Genomic DNA, 18,027 nt, shown 5'->3' on the forward strand with positions numbered 1-18,027 from the left:
TAGAAGCGTGTCATAATTAGCACTTTTGAACTAAAGAGACTTCACGCGCTATTAGACTTTATTCAATGAAGAGTCACCAAACCATCTCAGATTTTATGTTTGAGAGCAGCTCTTTTAGAAAGGCACTTGAATGACCAATGCTTCATATTAATTGAGACCCAGTGCTGCTAAGCAAGATTTCTTTCTAATATGCTCAATAGAGTTTTGGATTGCTGTGACGAAGAAACGAGAACCAACTTGAGATTTGCAAGCCTCAACTGAAGGTGTTTTTCTGAAGTTTTGTCATTTTTTTTAGCTCGAAAGAGGGCCTCTCAACATAAAGAGTTATAGCTCTTAACCATCATAGCAACACAGAGTTTGAAAAGGCCAAATTTAAGGCTTGAAATTACCCTAAAAGTGTAGGGTTTCATCTAAACACATTAAAAATACCAGCTTTCAAGGCAAAGATAAACATGTGAACGTTTTTTGGCTGTTATTATGTTTTTTTTCATCTTTCGATTTAACCTTTCCAGAATTTGGTGATGAATTATACATGGGGAACATAGGACTGTGTATTTCTCGTTTGTCGGATTGAGATCGTGCCTTCAGATCACAAAGTTGCTTGATTAGATTAGATTAGGAGGGGGGTCCTTTGGGCTTCGGATTGTTGGGCACGCGCCCCAATGAGGAGCGGATGAAATTGGGAAGCAAAGGTAGATTTGAATATTGAATGGAATGCAAATTGGAAACATTGTTTTAAGCAGGATCGAAAGACAAAAGATTCCAAGGCGATGAGCGCTAACAAGTGTGAGCATAATAAGTAGGGGCGAGTTAATTCAATTTTCTCCCTTGCTGCTTGCTTTGACTGTGGTGAGCCGGAGCATAGAGAGACTGCACTTATCGGGAGAAATGCAAAGGCGAGGCGGCTTTAGGGGAATATAATTAGGGGTTTATCCGAACGCATCAATTATCCTATCCCTAAATACTAACTAGGCTGCAGACCTATAATTAAGGAGGGAAAACATAGCAATCCAATCGCTCAAATGCGTTCGAGACATCCCTTTCTTCACACCTAGTCGCGGAGTCTGGGAATCGAAGGAATGGGGGGAAAAGACAAAAAGGGGCTCAGAAGTTGGACGTAATCGAACATATTGACATGTCAACAGTCAGCCTAACCCATTATTAACTAAGTCACTCTTATCCACCGATAACAATGATAAAAACAAAGCCTGCAATTATTACTATTACTCCTGCCTCAATATTAACTGACTGTCCATTAATGCAGATTAATCAGTCCTTACTAGGCCCCCCAAATGCACCCAATAGAGCCCTAAAAGGGTCCAAACGTCGCCACACTTCAGACCGCCAATGTCTGGAAAAAATTCCGGCAGTCAGTCGCCGTAAGCGCGCAGTGCCTCCCGATTCTGTCGAGACGAGACGCAACTCGAACTCTACTTTGAAATCAACAAAATTTTTAAAATCTTAAAGGTATCCGATTCTATATCAGCATAACACTAACATAGTCTTAAGTTATTTCACAGATAAAAAAAAATTATAGTGTTTGATTCCTTGAAGCCTAAATTGGGATCTAGCCTATTTGGTATAACCTATATTTCAATATGCCAACAGTTTTCAGAAGATTAAATCAGATGCATCACTGCTTTTGCGACAAAGATGATCAGCATTGAAATTAGAAAGGCCGAAAAAACTAAACCACGATGAATTTGAAGAAAGATTCGATTCAAAGATGCAGACTTTCTGCGGACATTGGACTTTAAAGATACTATTTCATTACAGTAGAACTTTTTTTGAAGGAAACTCAATTTGGTTGAATAGGCATAAGATATTTTCGGACAAAAATAGTTCGAAGCCAAAACAAATAGTATAAATGACCTCTTATTCCCAAACCACATTCTCTGCTCACTTATTCACTATAAGTGAAGGCTTTCTTAATTATCAGTAAAAATACAGTTCAAGTGAAACAAACTTCTCGCTGGCTCCTTAAAACCTAAAATTTGCCTGTTAATTTTGGGGTGATCTCGTTTTTCTGGGTACTAATTACGACCACTGACCCGATTTTTTACATACGCAGAAAAAGCACTCCAGAATTGATGCTACAAGAACTTAAACTGAATCAAGATTTTTCAATTATTGCAACTTCGCTTTAAAGTTCAACTAACCAAAAAATGATCCTCAACATATCGTTCAGTTCCCACAAAAAAAAACATGAAACCTGTTTCTGAAAAAAATTCACCAGAGATTTCACTGCAAATTTTGGGTTAATCTTTAGTCTGAATACTGCAAATAGTCAATCTAATGAATATCATAACGCCAAACATTCACCCAAAATGGCAAATACAATTTATAGGTACTTTACAGACTAAGGTACAATTGGGCTCCCTTCCCATTTCAGAGGGAAGTTAGCCCAATCAATCCTATAAATATCAACTCATTAGGGCTAATACACACCATCGTATTTTGCAAAGTTAGTTCAGCTCAGGCGGTTCTTTTCAGTGTTTCGCGTGATGGACAGGACCCGAGCTAAGCACAGGGGCGTCGACCAGTCTCGTTTGAGATCCCGCAAACAAAGGCCTTCTCCAACGCCCCAAGGTTACCCTTGCTACTAACTTAAGCCTGTCAGATTGGGTAGCTAATTAGAAGAAATGCCGTGTAAGTTACTCTCCTAAAAAGCAATCTGCGACTTGAGAAAGCGGGCGGCCGGCGCCATATTTAGCATTTTCCCGAACTAATGTGCAACCAACGCAACAAGGCTCTCAGTTTCTTTTTCAAAAAACCCAACCGACTAGAACATGTCTGTTTTACAATACTACAATCGCAATCAATCCGAAAAACTTTTAATTAAGATATGAAAAAAAGAAAAGGAAGCATCAAATAAAGAAAAAGTGAATTTTAAGAGGTGAAAGCAGGTATGACGCCAACGGAAGCTCTTCATAATAGTTACAGCTAATTCTCCGTCCGCAAATCGACGGCAGAAAAATAAAAACCTCAAATTTTAGGGACAGAAAGGCTAAATTTGCCCACTTGTATTTTAAATGTAGCCACCAAAAGCCTTTCAAATCCTAATTAGCAGTTCCATTAAACCAAAATGAGCTCAAATCTCCTTAAAAGTGCCCATCACAACAAAAAGTACGGCAAATTTTTGGTCTGTTGGCGCCCCTAACATCAACTTAGGCCAATCAAGTATGTTGGGAATCTTTAAATTAGGGATTGATCTAATTGAGAATTTAAAATTCAGTATTTTAGTATTTTCAGAAGCACAAGAATAAATATGAAAATGTGGGCTGCAGGGCGCCAGTTTTAAACATTTTTCTCACAGAAGCGCCTTAAGCACCCCTTGATTAGAAAAAAACAGGGAAAAAGAAACGAGGAACTAAGTTATCATCTCGTCGCGAGATATTCCGCACACTACTTTTGATAAATTCATTTTTTCGTATTTACCAATCAACAAAATTAGTGAGCGATTAAAAGGAATTGCTTATTAAACGAGATAATCAAAGGAAGTTTTGATGGAGTTTCTGGCTCCGAGTGTCTGGAAATGCCACACGGACCACAGTTGCCGTTCAACCACCACGATTCATTTTTGTAACTGATGTTTCACTCCTAAGCCAATTGGGACCGATAATGGTGTCTTTGTAACTAAGATTTAAAAATGAAAACGCAGCATAAACTCGAAAAACTGTGAATTTCAAGGAAGCGACAAGTAATTTCTGGGAGGAAAATAGTAGAAAAGCTGAGTACTAACACATTATTTGAAATTTCGAAGACAAGAAAAAATTATCGCTCAAAATATGATTTCGATGAATTGGAGATACGAGATAGGTCTTCTGAAATAGGTCTGGAAATTATGATGAAATGAAAGAGTCGAAAGCAGGAAATTAGAAATTCTGAAGTCTTCAGATCTCAAAACTTATTTATTATACACTTGCTAAAACTCACCAGCATCTTCGTCATCCGAGCTGCCTTCTTTCTCGTTTCCAATTCCACTCCGACTAGCTTCCAGACTCAGGTTGGGTTTTTCAGACTCGTCCAAATCGTCCACAATGACGTCAGTATCGTCCTCGAACTCTGAGTCATCGGCTTCTTGCTTATTAGGATGGTCAGTGACGTCATTTCTCTTGGAAAATGATCTGGCTGGCGGAGATTTCGAAGATTTTGAACTTTCATCGACTAAAAAAAATTACAATCAAAATTATCTTTTTTTTATCTAAACTTAACGAAAACGAAAACAAATTAAAAAAAAAAATTAATTTGCTTGTGAACAAATGAAAACTTTTTTGCTGTATAATTTAATAATTGATCGAACTCAGAGGAAACAACACCTAATTTTTGAGCTTGCTTTTAAAACTGCAAAATCACAGTTTTACGATACGTCCTCAAGTGAATATTACCTAGACAAGTCAATAAAAGCTTTAAAAAATGAAAATCTTGTTGTAAACTTCAAAAGTCAAAGCACCGCCTAGAGGCTGTACAGGATTGATTGTTAGGTAAAACCAATAAAAATCTTGGAAGTTTACGTACGAGATCCACCGATGAGGGAAGCTACTGAAAATTTGGAGGCCTTCTTAACGGGCGAAGAATTAGACAATCCGAGAAGCTGTGTTTCCATGCTGAAGTCTCCGCGTTCCAGTCCAAATCCAGGAGAAAACTGATTTTGATTCGCGGTTAATGTTTCTAAAACAAAAATTAAAAAGTTGTGTAGCGAACTTTTGTCAAATTACCAACAATTTATGTAAATTCTGATCTGAATTTCGAAAAAATTAACCAAGATTAGTAATCTTAGCGAGACAAAAGGTGAGTTAATCGGGTACTTATTGATGGTTAGAATTAATTAAACTCATTATAGGTGTATTTGGAGAAGTATTTGAGACCCTCCCCTGCTGGGATAAATACCAGCTTGGTTCCAAAAAGGTTCCTACAAGTTACAGGTTCAGATCTTGTTCAGAGTGGCTTGATTGTATATTGTCAACAAGTAGAAATTTAATTTTTGAAAACGCTAAACTTTTTGCCCGAACCACGATGAGCCGAATGACGACATCAACTGCAGTCAGTGTTTTAGAGTTTACCAACTCTCCATTCGACCGGGGTCGAATAATCTATTTCAAAACAAAAATGATCTGTGAAATATCTAAAAATAGCTTTGCAATGTCTGATGATCATTTGGAACCAGATATGAAAGTCAGAGATATTAGGTCGAGAACTACCTGGGAAAAGTAAGGGTGCAACTAACCAGGTTCGTTTGAAGCAAAATCAGATGCAATTTGAATGGCCAGCGTCATAGCATCACTTTGTCAGCCTAAAATAATTTAAAATAATTTTTGCCAACCAATTTTTGCGATATGCTTTTGGTTTTACGAAGACAACTCAGGCAATAAAGCCCGTCAGATTAAAGATTTTCAAGTAGCTGTTTTGAAATTAACAACAACTTGTAAAATTTGAGCAGCAAATTGAAAACTTAAACACTGTGAATCAGAAACATAAAATCTCAATGATTCTTGCTGATTATGTTATTTAATTATTTGAAGACAAAAACTTCTTTACCGTTAAATTATGAAAAGCTGATATTATTTTCACGCCTTCAGTGTGAAAAATAAATAAAAATGATTAAAAAACTTTTAACATATATGCTATAATGGTAGCTTTGCACAATTGGTTTTTGCATTTAAGTTTTTTCGCCGACATTTTTGATTAATTCGACGATCTCACTTTTATCTTTCTCTCACCCATCATTTCAAGTACTGTTCAATCATCTCTGGCTAAACTGCTACTCAACTGTTCTGTGAGTTGAGAGGCGAGAACTCTTCGCCAGCTAATTGAGCACCTCTTCATAAGATACACCTATGCCTGTCTTAATTGCAGCGCCGTGATTTTTTCTGTAACTCACTTCGATTTTGGTCAGTCGCAGTTGAACAGAGAAAATCTGATCGAAGTGTCACTTATCTAATCTCGCAACCGAGTGAAGAGCGATCACCTCAACTCAATACAACAAAAATCATAGCAGATACATGTAGGCATCAGTAGCTTATAATGAATAAATATCGTCAGCTCACTGTCACCATTGGTACAACTTTTATATTCCAATTTGAAACTTGTATTAGAGAATTCTACAAAATTATTGGGAGAAAAAAGCATGAAGGTGCCAGGGATCTCTGAGCAAATTTAATTCAGAGGTTTCGATTTTGACGGTAGTTAGACTTTATCATAATTTTTCTTGAGAAAATTCTGATAAATTTCACTCATTTTTTGTACTAACTCACCTAGACTGTTGAAGTAAATAATTTATTTGCAAAACAATTTTCGAAGATCTCCATTCTACAGTTTCAAATTACAAGATGATTCGTGCAAAAATTGAATCAGTTTTTGGGAAAAAAAATGTCTTGCAATTTAATTTTTAAGCAAAAATTGAAGTCTAACTTTAAGCTTGTCGGAAACTGTAGGGACTCCGCACTGCAGCTGCTGTTACTAACCTTGTGTGGAACTAGGAGATGTTTGCGGATGGATGGTCAAGCGAAGCACAACAGGAGTTCTCAACTGCAACTCTGTCTGCCAAAATTCTCCGTTTTTAAAATGAACTCGACAGCAGGAAAGACCGATTTAAATATTGATCATCGACCAATTTTCTTCTTTTTTTTTAAGGAATTTTTCGAAATAATAGTTTAAATTGGTAAGTGATTACGCAATTGAGAGTGGAAAATGAATACTGATTGGTATTTGAGACGAATGTAGTTAAGTTTCAGTTAATTAAACCAACTTGCTCTAAACATAGAGGCGTTTTAAACTGAGACCAGTTACACTGTTGGAAAAGAGCATAATACTCCATGGCAGGCAAGCTTCATCTTTTCCCTCAACGCGATTGGCTGAGGCAATATGCAATCTCATTGGTCGAAGCTATTACAACAGCCTGCGTGCTTTTTTTAGCCGGGACATTTTTCAATCAGATGTTCATTGTAAAATTGATATTCACAGTTCCTTTAATAATTTAATCTCGCAGCACTGTTTGCTAAATCTCCTCTTTAATTCGCTATCGGTGATTGCTTTCAAAGGAATTTTACCACCAGCAGTAGTATAATTAATTACGAAAATGAAAAATTAAATTTGCCTAAATAATGATACCTACTCTTAGCATTTCAAAAAACTGCCCGAAGTTGAAGAAATTAGGAAGTGAAATAAATTGTTTTTTTTTTTTAAATTAAGAAGAAAACTGTTACAATTGGAACTATGAGAGAAGAGCTTTGAATGTCAAATCGGTTTTTTATCGTGTTTACAAACGGTTAAAATAAGTTTATGTCATGTTTACAAAACTGTTTACAGCTCACAGGTGATCGTGTCGCAATTTTGACAACACTTGCAAATGATCTCTGAATCCTCGGGTTTTCCTTGATTTTCGAGAGAACTTCCTCGTTACTTTTTGGGTAACTGACTGAAACGCAAACAAAAACAAACAACAAAACAACACTTCTTAATTTCGGGTGTTTTGTACCACCGCGTTCGATCAACCTAACGACTACTTGACCAAAACCTGTCAAAAGTCCTTAGAAGTTATTTGACTTTCAATACTATCATTTTCGCAGCTATAAAACAATTGTTTATGACAAATATTAGGTAAATGTGCATCAAATCAGGGAATGATACTACTGGAAAGATTCAAAAAATGAGAAAAACAGAATAGAAACTAATGTATTCGCATAAAAAGCAAAAATTATATGAATAATTTGATCCGTTCGGAAGAATCTGAAGAGCAAACAAAATCGGTTTGCTTTCATTTCGCCCAATTGGATATTTTCTCCCTGCCTGATCAAATTAGGGTTTCACACTACCTTTCTGTCCGTCAAATTCCTGACAGGGACCTGCTCGCATGGTCCAAATGAATTAGTCCCCATGCAGTTCATGTTAATCCCCTATTAACACTAATTAACCAAGGGGGACAATGTTAAGTTCCGTTTCCCGTTTGCTGCCTAACCCACAAACTCAATTCTCTTATCTATATTTAGATCGCTACGAATGTTAATCTAACTCCAGGTTATGGTTCCTAACCGCAACCTTTGCTCCCTAGAAATTAACAGAGCTAACATTGTCTATTTTGAATTATTCTTCGATGGCAAAAAATTGTTCGAGAAAAAAAATCAGATGGATTAGGGAACTAATCATTTGAAATGTTCATTTGGGCGTTCCAAACCAATAGTCCTGAAATCCATCCGACTTTTTTCAAAAACTTTTGCTTCTCTTTGTCAAGGGCGGATCTAGGAAAAAAACAGGCCAAAAAACAGGAAAAAAACAGGCCAAAAAAGGCGTTTTTAGGCATTTTTTGGGAAGTTTTGACCAAAAAATTGCGTTCTTTGGCGCGCTCTACCTCCCCCCCCCCCCCTCTCAAATTAGCATATTTTGGCGCCTTTAGAAAAATTTTAAGGTCTGTCAGCTAAAAATGGATATCTCAAAATAGTACAAAGGAGGACACTTTGGGTCGCCAGGGGGTCAAATCCCTGAGGAGGGGGCTTCCAACCCCCCCCCCCCCCCAAATCTGCTGGTGCTCTCGGTAATAACCTTTACAATGACCATTTAGTTTTCATGTTAGCAGTCAGTAATTTTTCAAATAAGCGGCAGTAAATTTTCTCGATACTTTGAAATGGATTATTTCAAAAGGAAGCTCCTGCTCATATGAGTTGCCTCACAAGAGGAAGTTTCCCGTTAAATCTAACTTTATCAATCTGCCCAAACACATACTTTTCAGCAACAACACGAAATCTAGGCTAGCTTTCCCACTAAGAGATTTTTCAATGCAAAACAGATTATATCTTTCACTATTTTTTTTTCAAAAATGAAAATGCCTAGAACCTTTTTGAGTTACTTTTCAGCTATGGTTGCACCTGCTATTGGAACCTATGAATCACTGTGTTAATTTAAATAAAATTGCATTTGACGTTAATTTTGGAAAATCAGCTCGGCTTTAGGAAAAAAGAGATCTACACATACTACTCTTAACAGCATCTCATTTCACATAAAAGCTGGCCCGAACAAGGCTAAACCATGTCCGATAATTGTAATGGTCACACTGGGCAAGACTGCAGCCCTCGCCCAGATCTACACCCGAATCTTACTAACAACACCAAAAGATGGATTCATGCCTATCTATAGACATACATTTGTAGTATTTAAGCTTTGAACTCCCCCCCCCCCTAAATCCACCCCTGATGGTGCTGGTAATCCATTTCCGCTGCTTTTCAAACCATAGAAATGAAAAGCTGCGGAAATGGATTACTAGCACCATCATGGGCGGATTTAGGGGGAGGGGTGGGGAGTTGGGTTACGGATACTTTTTTCCTCAGGGACTCGACCCACTCACCAACCTATGGGTTCAACCCTTAGGTATTTGCAATTTTATAACACATATTTGCGGTGATTAAGCCTAAAAGTTTTCTGAAGGCGGCTTCGGCGCCAATCTTTACTAATTTTAAAGGCGATCACGCGCCGAAAAAATGCAATTTTCCGGTCCAAAAGTTTTCAAAAATTGTTCAAAAACTATATTTTCAATTTTTTTTTCAATAATTCGCCTGCAGTGGAGAAAATGTTGTCGAAATAGGGTCATAAAAATTTTCTAAGAGCGCTCGGATATATATATTTTTTCAAGTAAAAATAAAGGTAGACAAAATTTTTGGGTTTTTCTTTTAAAATCTGCCCCCGCCCTCGAGGAAATCCTAGATCCACCCCTGAGCACAATTAAAAATAATTGAAGCACCGAACAGACAAAAAAAAGAGAAAAATTATAAGAAAAGAATTTTTAAAAAGGTGACATTTTGTTCAAAATTTGATGTGAAATTTTTTTTTTCAAACAGCTGCAAATAATTATGAAAATTAGTTGCATCACGTTTACAAAAATCTGAGTTGTCATAAAAATCTTTCTATTGCTTTCTTATAAGTGAAAGCGAACTGTTAGAGCAAAAATATTTGCAGAAAATCAGCAGAAAAAGTTATATATTCAAAAAATATGTATATTCAAAAAATAACTTAAATGGCCGGGAAAAAATAACCTACAATTTTCCGAGCATAGAAGTTGTCGATATAATCCTTCAGATTTGAATATAAAAGAAACTAAAAAAAAATAAAATATCGAAAAGCATAACAAAACAAGTGAAACCAGTTCCATTTGCAAGTAGCACATCAGGTTCTGACCACATTAATTCTTTCTAGAAAAAGCCGAAATATTCATGTTTATAGCCCAAATGATCGAGCCAAATATTCATTTTTAATTTGTTCCATTTGTTTTGTTTACGCAGAGGGAGATAAATTAAGTATGAAAAATAAGAAATGGCTTCAGTTATCTACAGATATATTTTCTAAATCATCAACATTTTCTTTTCAATTTTTCTCTTTAAAAAAGTTACAATTTTGAAAATTCTTTGAAGTTTTTCAATGTTTGTAAAAAGCAAGATCAAGCATCTAAAATTGGTATAAGGAGCTGAAATATTAGTTTATAGCCTTCTATAACCCTTCACTCTCTACACTCTCGCTTTATTCGCTGTAAAAGTGGAATAATATCACATGTTTTAAAACGCTTTTTATCGACTATTTTTTTTGAAATAGCGATTAAATAACAATTTATAATACTAATACTTCTTGAAACAGACTAGCCCCATCTGAAGCTGAAGTTCCTTGGTGATGTCAGATTTTGCCAAGGAAAAAACGTCAAAAAATGAATAACACCCAAATACAAAGTTCCTCCTACTGGTCGGAACAAAAACTCAAACAAAATCATGTGGTAAGAACAGTAAACTCGCGCTTTTAAAAATCAAAATCAGAAGAAATCCAAACTAATTCACCATATGTAACCGTATGTCGTTTTCCACTTAACTTACTCAAATAAAATAAAACAAAGCCAATAAAAATCAAGTCGAAACCCATCAAGACGAAACAAAACTCGAAGTCATGCAGCCGAACAATTTAAAATATACTAAAACTTTTTAGCAACATTTAGAGGTTTCTAGCATACCTACGAAGCCCCAAAATCCATGAGAGGTGGTGCGGTTCGAAAAATACACGATCGTGTAGAAATTTAGTAAATCAGGCGTGATCGACAACATTTGTTGTCAAAAAATGAATATTCAACAATAAAAAAAAATGTAAAATCAAAATTAATTGTTTTTCTAATTTTTCGCAAAATAATTGAATTTTTTTGGAGATTTTTTTGCCATAGAAGCGCAAAACGAAACATCCGAAAATAGTTTTCGATATACTATAATTAAGTTTTCTTATCCTAAAATTCTTAAAAAAGTAGATTTCTGTATAACGTGCGTTACTCGATCGCGGTTCTCGATCGAATTTAGACTGAATCTCAAAAAGTTCACACACATTTTTCTCGACCCTGAGACAATGTTATGACTAGTTTACACAGGACTAACAATGGGAACAATAACCGTTCAAAGCATAAGCAAAACTTCAAACGAGGATAGCCGGTTTTTGTGAAAGTAGCACAGAATGTTTCGACCATAGTCTTAAGAAAAAACAAACAGAAGTTTTTTTCAAGAAAATGTAGTTTTTTCTGCGTGACCTGATAAAAAGATCTGAACGAAAAAACAGAACTTAGGTATACTCGATACTAATAGTAAAATAGGCCAATTGGAAAACAGTTTTTGTACTCCCTAAGTGATATTTCACTAGACCCATTCCGATAATTTATTGTGGTACCTAATTTTGCGTGGTACCTGATTTTGGTACCCGAAAAAAACCAAATCACAACCAAATGCGAAATCCCTGCCAATTTTGAATGATCAAAACAAAAATTAAAAAATTCAGTAAGTCAGTAATTAAATTACAACTGGGATAGAGTGCAATTTATTCAAAACTCGTTTTGAGCACCTACAAAAAATTTAGCCAATACATCTAACGGATTTAAACAAAAACAATCGTCAATAAATGCAAAAATGAACCTATTGTGCAGATTACCCAAACCGGGTTTCTCGCTTGAACACAACCTGAGAATTGGCAAGGTAGTTATGGCCTAAAGTCAAAAAGTTATTATAAAATGTCAAATTTTCAAAACTTTGACTTGTTAAAAGGCCATAACTTTTTTGCAATTAAACTACCTAGAGCCAATTTTAAGGTAGATTTTCAGCAACGTATTGTTTCGATTAAACCTATGATTTCAGATTTGGCAGGATAGTTAGCGAAAAAGTCCAAAAAATAGTCAACAAACCAAAAGTTTGATTTTTCCAACAATCGTAGCATTTTATGTGGGAAAATAGAGTGTAACCGCTGATGCAGAAGAAATTCACGCATTCTGTCATTTCGAGGGAGGGCAGTTCTCCAGAAAACTCAAAAAACGGTCAAAAAATTAAAAATTTACCAAGGTCATAAGTTTTGGTGTCACAAAAACTTGGGCGTAGTCGCATGTCACATTAGCGAATGAGTGTCCCATAACCGGTTCATTGAACTGAACCCAAAATCTCAGATACGACAAGAAAATTTTTAAAACATTCACGAAGTTAAAAAAACGGTCAAAAAATCATCAATTTGACTTTTCCGAGGCCAATATATTTTTGTGTAATAAATATTGTGAGTGGCGGATAAAGCAGGGGAGCTTCCCACTGCCCGTCATCTCCATTGAACCCACAATATCAGATTTGAGAGGTTAGTCTTCGAGAAAGTCAAAAAGACTTTCTTTTCCAAAAATATAAATATCTGTCAAAACATTTCGTTTATTCGCCAAAAATTCTTCACCCAAGATAACTCTAATGAAACACAAACGAAACACAAATGTGACCTCCCTCCCAACGGAGCGAAGTATGTTACATGCGAAAAAGGTACTCGGTTGCTGTGCAAACAGCAGAAAACTTTCTAACAACAATGATTTTTTTGTAATCCAAATTAGAGTCACGGACAGGGCTATGAAAACTGAGTTGACCCATCGACATTATTGTTGAATGAAGCGTCTGTGAAGCAAATAATACTGATATTTGACCAGTTTTTCAATGCCTGAAAGTTCAAAACAATCGGAGGGCCGTTCAGAACGTGTCTGACAACCTTATTCGCTATTTTTATCAATTCCACGGTTGGATAAGGTAACTGTGAAGCCAAATAAGATAGATAAAACATATCTCAGGCTTCACGTGCATGACTGGCCACATGAGTTTTCCAATCAAAGTACGTAGTTCCTTGACTTGTTGACTGTTGAGAAGATCCGAACTCTTGTTACGACCAAAGCCTTCCATTTCAGCAATTTTCGCCTTATAGTGGTCCAAATCGAGCTTCAGGCCACCGGTATCAGTGGTATTCAAATTTAGACCAAGGTACTTGTGTGGTAAATCTTCCAGCTTGCCAACGTCGGTTATATGGCTGATCTTATCAACAACAGCCTCAAAAAAACTGTGATTGCCACACATCCAGAAGTCATCGACGTGTGTTGTTATGATACCTTCCGATTCGCTTGTCATTTGATAGAAAATGCATGGGTCCTCCGCGGACTGTGTGAGTCCTAGGGAGCATAATTCGAATTTCACACGATCATGCCACTGTCTTGAGGCATCAACAAGGCCATAGACACATTTTTTAAGATTCCACAAATTATCCGGGGACTCAAATCTTTTGGGAGGCTTCAAAAAAACGTCTCTCTCGAGCGGAAAACTTTGAAAACTGGTTCTTGATTCAACTCCCTGGCGTCTTGTGATGTTTGCGTTAACGTATCACAGAACACCCGTTTCAGCGTCCCTTTCATGGATTGGACGTCTAGATCTTTCGTGGCACCAAGAACCATCTGCCGTTCAGTCATTTGGTGACTAGCCCCATACAGCAATTTGCAAGCCTGTACAGACTCTGGCAACTTCATCTCCAACTTTTCAATACGCTGATATGCTGATTCGTACGCCAGCAAATATTCCATCATAGGTTGCCCCGACTTCCTTGTCAGCTCTTGAAAATTCACATACGCCTCAAATGAGCTGTCAATCGAGCTTTTAGCAAAATACTCTTTCAACTTTGCTAATAAAACTTGAACTCCGTCCACGTGATTTAGCTCGGCTAGAGGTATTTCCCTGGCGACATCTCGCTTTCTGCCTTGAAGTGACAACACGATGGAAGGAGCTCTCTTCTCTTTCTTGAGATCGGTGACAACAAGCCAAAGATCAATCTCACTGGCCCAGTTGTCAAAGCTCTTGTCATCTGTCCAGATAGGCGGGATTTTACAGTTGTTTCCAGACGTCATCGTTAGATACTGCTACCATATGAAAACTGGTATAAAACCAATACGTTAATTCATAAACCCCACCTGAAACATTTATCTAACTGAGGTTACGTACAACAACAATAACGTTAACAAGGGCTTCTTCAGTTTGATACCATAACTGAACTTTTGGAAATTCAGAGGTGTCAATATTCCAAAAATTGGAGGTGTCAATTTTCTAATGTGGGTTGGGTCTATGAAGAAGTCGATTTGCGTTGCAGGGGGTCCCGACAATTAAGTAGTGCAAAGTAAGTATGGGCATAAACTTACAAAAACGGCAACTACAAGGAGTCTCAAAACATGTCTACACTGAACATGAAATTTTCCGACAACAAGCAAAAATTTTGAAATTCAAATTAGAATCACGGGCAAGGCTTCTTCAGTTTGATACCATAATTGAATTTTTGCAAAATGTCTTAGAAAAAGTCAAATTTACGCCAAATTTGTTTCCCACCCTACCAGGTATTATCGACGTTTAAAACATCTGAAGCATCTAAGAGGAAAATAATTTTTTTTTAAATTATAAATCGAGATTTGAACATTGAACTTTATTGATAATGAATTGCTACATCCACATGCTTTCAACTCATTCTTAAAAGCGCCAAAGCATCATGCATTCAATGCAGGCCAATCAATGCAGGCATTCAGTGCAGGCCATTCATTGCAGGTATAGACGGAGAATTGATTTTGTCGCAAGAACTCAGGGCGGGCCTGAAGGTAATCCAATATATGGTATAGCTTTGTTACCTCTCATTAAACGATTCCATGATCTTGTTAAGCAATTTTGGTATGCAGATGACTCAGCTGGAGGTCGAAAACTAGAACTGAAGTCATGATGGGAAGCGTTGAAAGAACTCGGACCGGAGTATGGATATTCCAACAAAACTTCCAAGACTAAGCTTATTGTTAAACTTGAACTCTTGGACTTTGCAGAGTGTTATAACAATTTTAACAGAGGGACACAAATATTTAGCAGCAAAAATTCATTGAACAACATGATCTCAAAACGTCAGATGAATTGATAAGTGAGCTAAAGAGTTTATCTCACATCGCTGAGACACAGCCACATTGTGCTTTTGCAGTTTTTAAGCATAGTTTCAATCCTAAGTGGAATTAGATGATAAGAGTGATCGATTGTAGCCAAGATGAAATTAATGGTGATCTCACTAAACTCGAAAACAAAATCAGAACGCAGTTCTCCATACTCAAAAGCATTTGAACTGGCTCACGAAAGAGGCAGAAGAACAGGTGTTTGCCTGAGTAAAGCAGCGTTTCGAGATGCATTGCACTTTCGATATAATTGGCCGCTGAAAGATGTCCCTTCTCACTGTGTTTGTGGAAAAACGTTCTCGGTTAAGCATTGCTTGTCTTGTCTTACTGGAGGCTTCCCAGCTATTCGGCATAATGAATTGAGAGACATAACAGCAGAAATGTTGACTGAAGTTTGCTCAAATGTTGAAGTCGAACCTCATTTAGAGCGGTTAGCTGGCGAGTTTTTGGCTTTGAGAACATCAATTAGCGACAACGAAGGGCGTCTTGATATTTCAGCCAATGGAGTCTGGGGGGTGCAGATTTGAGAAGGCATTCTTCGATGTCAGAGTATTCAATCCTTGCGCCAAATCAAATTCTGGTACTCTGCCAAGTGTGTGCATGAGATGCTATGAGCAACGTATCAGAAAAGTTGACATAGTTTATTCACAACTCTTGTTCTTTCGCGCACGGGAGGCATGGGCAAATTTGCTACCACGTTTTAGAAAAGACTTGCTTCGGTGATCAGTGAGAAAAAAGAAATAACTTCGTATAGTCAAGTGCTTTGGTGGATTCGATGTCGTCTTGGATTCGCGCTTCTCAGACCTTCGATCATGTGTCTCCGTCGATCCCATTCATCATATCGGAGACCGAGGCATGATTGCATTGAACAAAGAATTCTTGAAGCGCGCTCGATGGACATCAGTTAACTTGTATGGATGTTTCTTTTATGATATCTTTTAGCTGTTGTAAAATGTTCTAATGTGAAGTCACCACTACAGAATATGGATATGAAGATGACTTCAATAAAACTGAAATAACACCCGACTTGGAAACTGTTGTTCACAGTGTGAATTGAGCTGATTTTTATGAACCAGGAAGCGAATATTTTCAGATCAATTCTACTGATTCTGATAGCTCAAATAAAGGAAACATTGATTAGGATGAAGTGTAACTAAGTTTTTATTACAGGCCAATCATGGACAATTTTCGACCAAAAAAGTGTTTTTCCTTGCGAGCGTTCAAAATATTAGGGGGTCAATTTTGTGTCAACTGTGGATCAATTTTCATCAAAAACAGGTAAAATGGAGCCTAAAACTTTCTTGAATCTCAAAATTGCTTTAAATAGTTTTAAATTTAAACTAAATTAAGTTTTTTGTGCGTTTAAAAACCAGTTTTTTTTTTTGCTTGGACCTCTCAAAAAGGGATTAATTTTTTTCTAAAACTTTGTGTATAATTGTTATGGTATAGAAAAATTCCGGTGGTGTCCATTCAAGAGGTGTCAATATTTCAAAATTTGGAAGTGTCAATATTCTAATGTGGCTGGGGTCTATGAAGAAGTCGATTTGTGTTGCAGGGCGTCCCGACAATTAAGTAGTGCAAAGTATGGGCATAAACTATAAAAAACTGGCAACTACATGGTGTCGCAAAACATTTCTATATTAGAAGAAATTGAAAATTGAACACATCGTGAAAAAATTCGCTTGATCTTTCCTCAAAACAAAAAATGGTTGAAAAAACTTAAAAATCATACAAACTAACGCTTTTGAAGCAAGTTCGATCACATTTTAGCAACAAAATTACATTTGCTAATTTTCTAAAAATAAGTTTTTTGTGAGCTTGGAAGAGTTTTATACGTGAAATTAACCAGCAAAACTAGTTTTGATTCAGAAAAAAAAGTTATGTTCATGGCTCAGCCTTCAATTTTTTGAATTTATTGACCTTAAAAAGGCGAGATTTTTTAGAAAAGTGACTGAAGCAAGGTACTAAAGTTAATTCTATGAAATGGATCAGGCAAGCCATAAGCCATTATTTACGTTTTGCACATTTTTTTTTTCAAAAACTGATTTACACGCACTCAAGTCGTCAAATTAGGTGGCTATCTATCAGAGCAAGCCAAGCCAATGGGTTTTGTGAAGTCAATAATTATACTGCGGAAGAGTTTTAGGCTTTTTGAAGTTTTTCAGTATATTTAAAACGCAGCAAGTTATTAGAGCATGAGTGATATACATAACAATAGGCAACATCTGATCCGTAATGTATACCAATTTATGACTATGTCAATTATACCCACAGCATGTGTTTTTCCCGCGCCATATTTGTGAAAAAACCTGATTTATTTTCACATGGCTGACTGCATGATGAGAGTTTTATCAAAGGATGAAGAAATGCTTCCAATAAACTTCTTCAGCAGAAACGAGCCTTCAAAAAGTTTACGAAAACGTTCAAATCTCCTTTTCAAAATTCGTTCACTAGTTGACAAAATTAAACGCAAAATTAGGATTTTTCTCTCTACAATGCGTATTTGAAAGACTTTTTTAAACAACATTTATTCAGATTTTTCCCAAATTTTAGATCGCCGACTGCATCAGTTTTTTCTCGGATCTCAAAATGCCAGTTTTTACCGTTTTAATACGTTTTCTATGACATATTATTTTGAATAAGCAGAATAGAAAAAATTGATGCGATGAGAGACATTTTGAACAAAAAAATGCAATTCAAAGTAATTTTCTTTCAGTCGAGGTAATTTTTTCGGTGAAATTTCAAGTACATTTAGTTCCAAAATTGGCTTT

The 18,027-nt window shown here is 36.5% G+C and overlaps 1 protein-coding gene across 1 annotated transcript; it reads right to left on the reverse strand.

Moving 5' to 3' along the window:
• Nucleotides 1-3,925: 3,925 nt before the first annotated feature.
• LOC134840488 (uncharacterized) lies at nucleotides 3,926-6,913 on the reverse strand. The gene is made up of 4 exons (XM_063856326.1): nucleotides 6,465-6,913; nucleotides 5,228-5,293; nucleotides 4,519-4,671; nucleotides 3,926-4,167 (listed from the first exon to the last, which is right to left on the reverse strand). The coding sequence occupies exons 2-4, from the start codon at nucleotides 5,274-5,276 to the stop codon at nucleotides 3,926-3,928; spliced, it is 444 nt and encodes a 147-aa protein (XP_063712396.1). The 5' UTR covers nucleotides 5,277-5,293; nucleotides 6,465-6,913.
• Nucleotides 6,914-18,027: the final 11,114 nt, after the last annotated feature.

The sequence above is a fragment of the Symsagittifera roscoffensis genome, chromosome 1 (assembly GCF_963678635.1).
Source record: "Symsagittifera roscoffensis chromosome 1, txSymRosc1.1, whole genome shotgun sequence".
Classification (NCBI taxonomy): domain Eukaryota; kingdom Metazoa; phylum Xenacoelomorpha; order Acoela; family Convolutidae; genus Symsagittifera; species Symsagittifera roscoffensis.

Excerpts from the sequence above, each read along its gene's own strand:
- LOC134840488 (XM_063856326.1), bottom strand. The coding sequence starts at position 5,276 with ATGACGCTGGCCATTCAAATTGCATCTGATTTTGCTTCAAACGAACCT. Across the intron at positions 4,672-5,227 it reads TTTTGCTTCAAACGAACCTG|AAACATTAACCGCGAATCAA; the intron begins GTTAGTTGCACC and ends TTTTTGTTTTAG. Across the intron at positions 4,168-4,518 it reads TTCCCTCATCGGTGGATCTC|TCGATGAAAGTTCAAAATCT; the intron begins GTACGTAAACTT and ends AATTTTTTTTAG.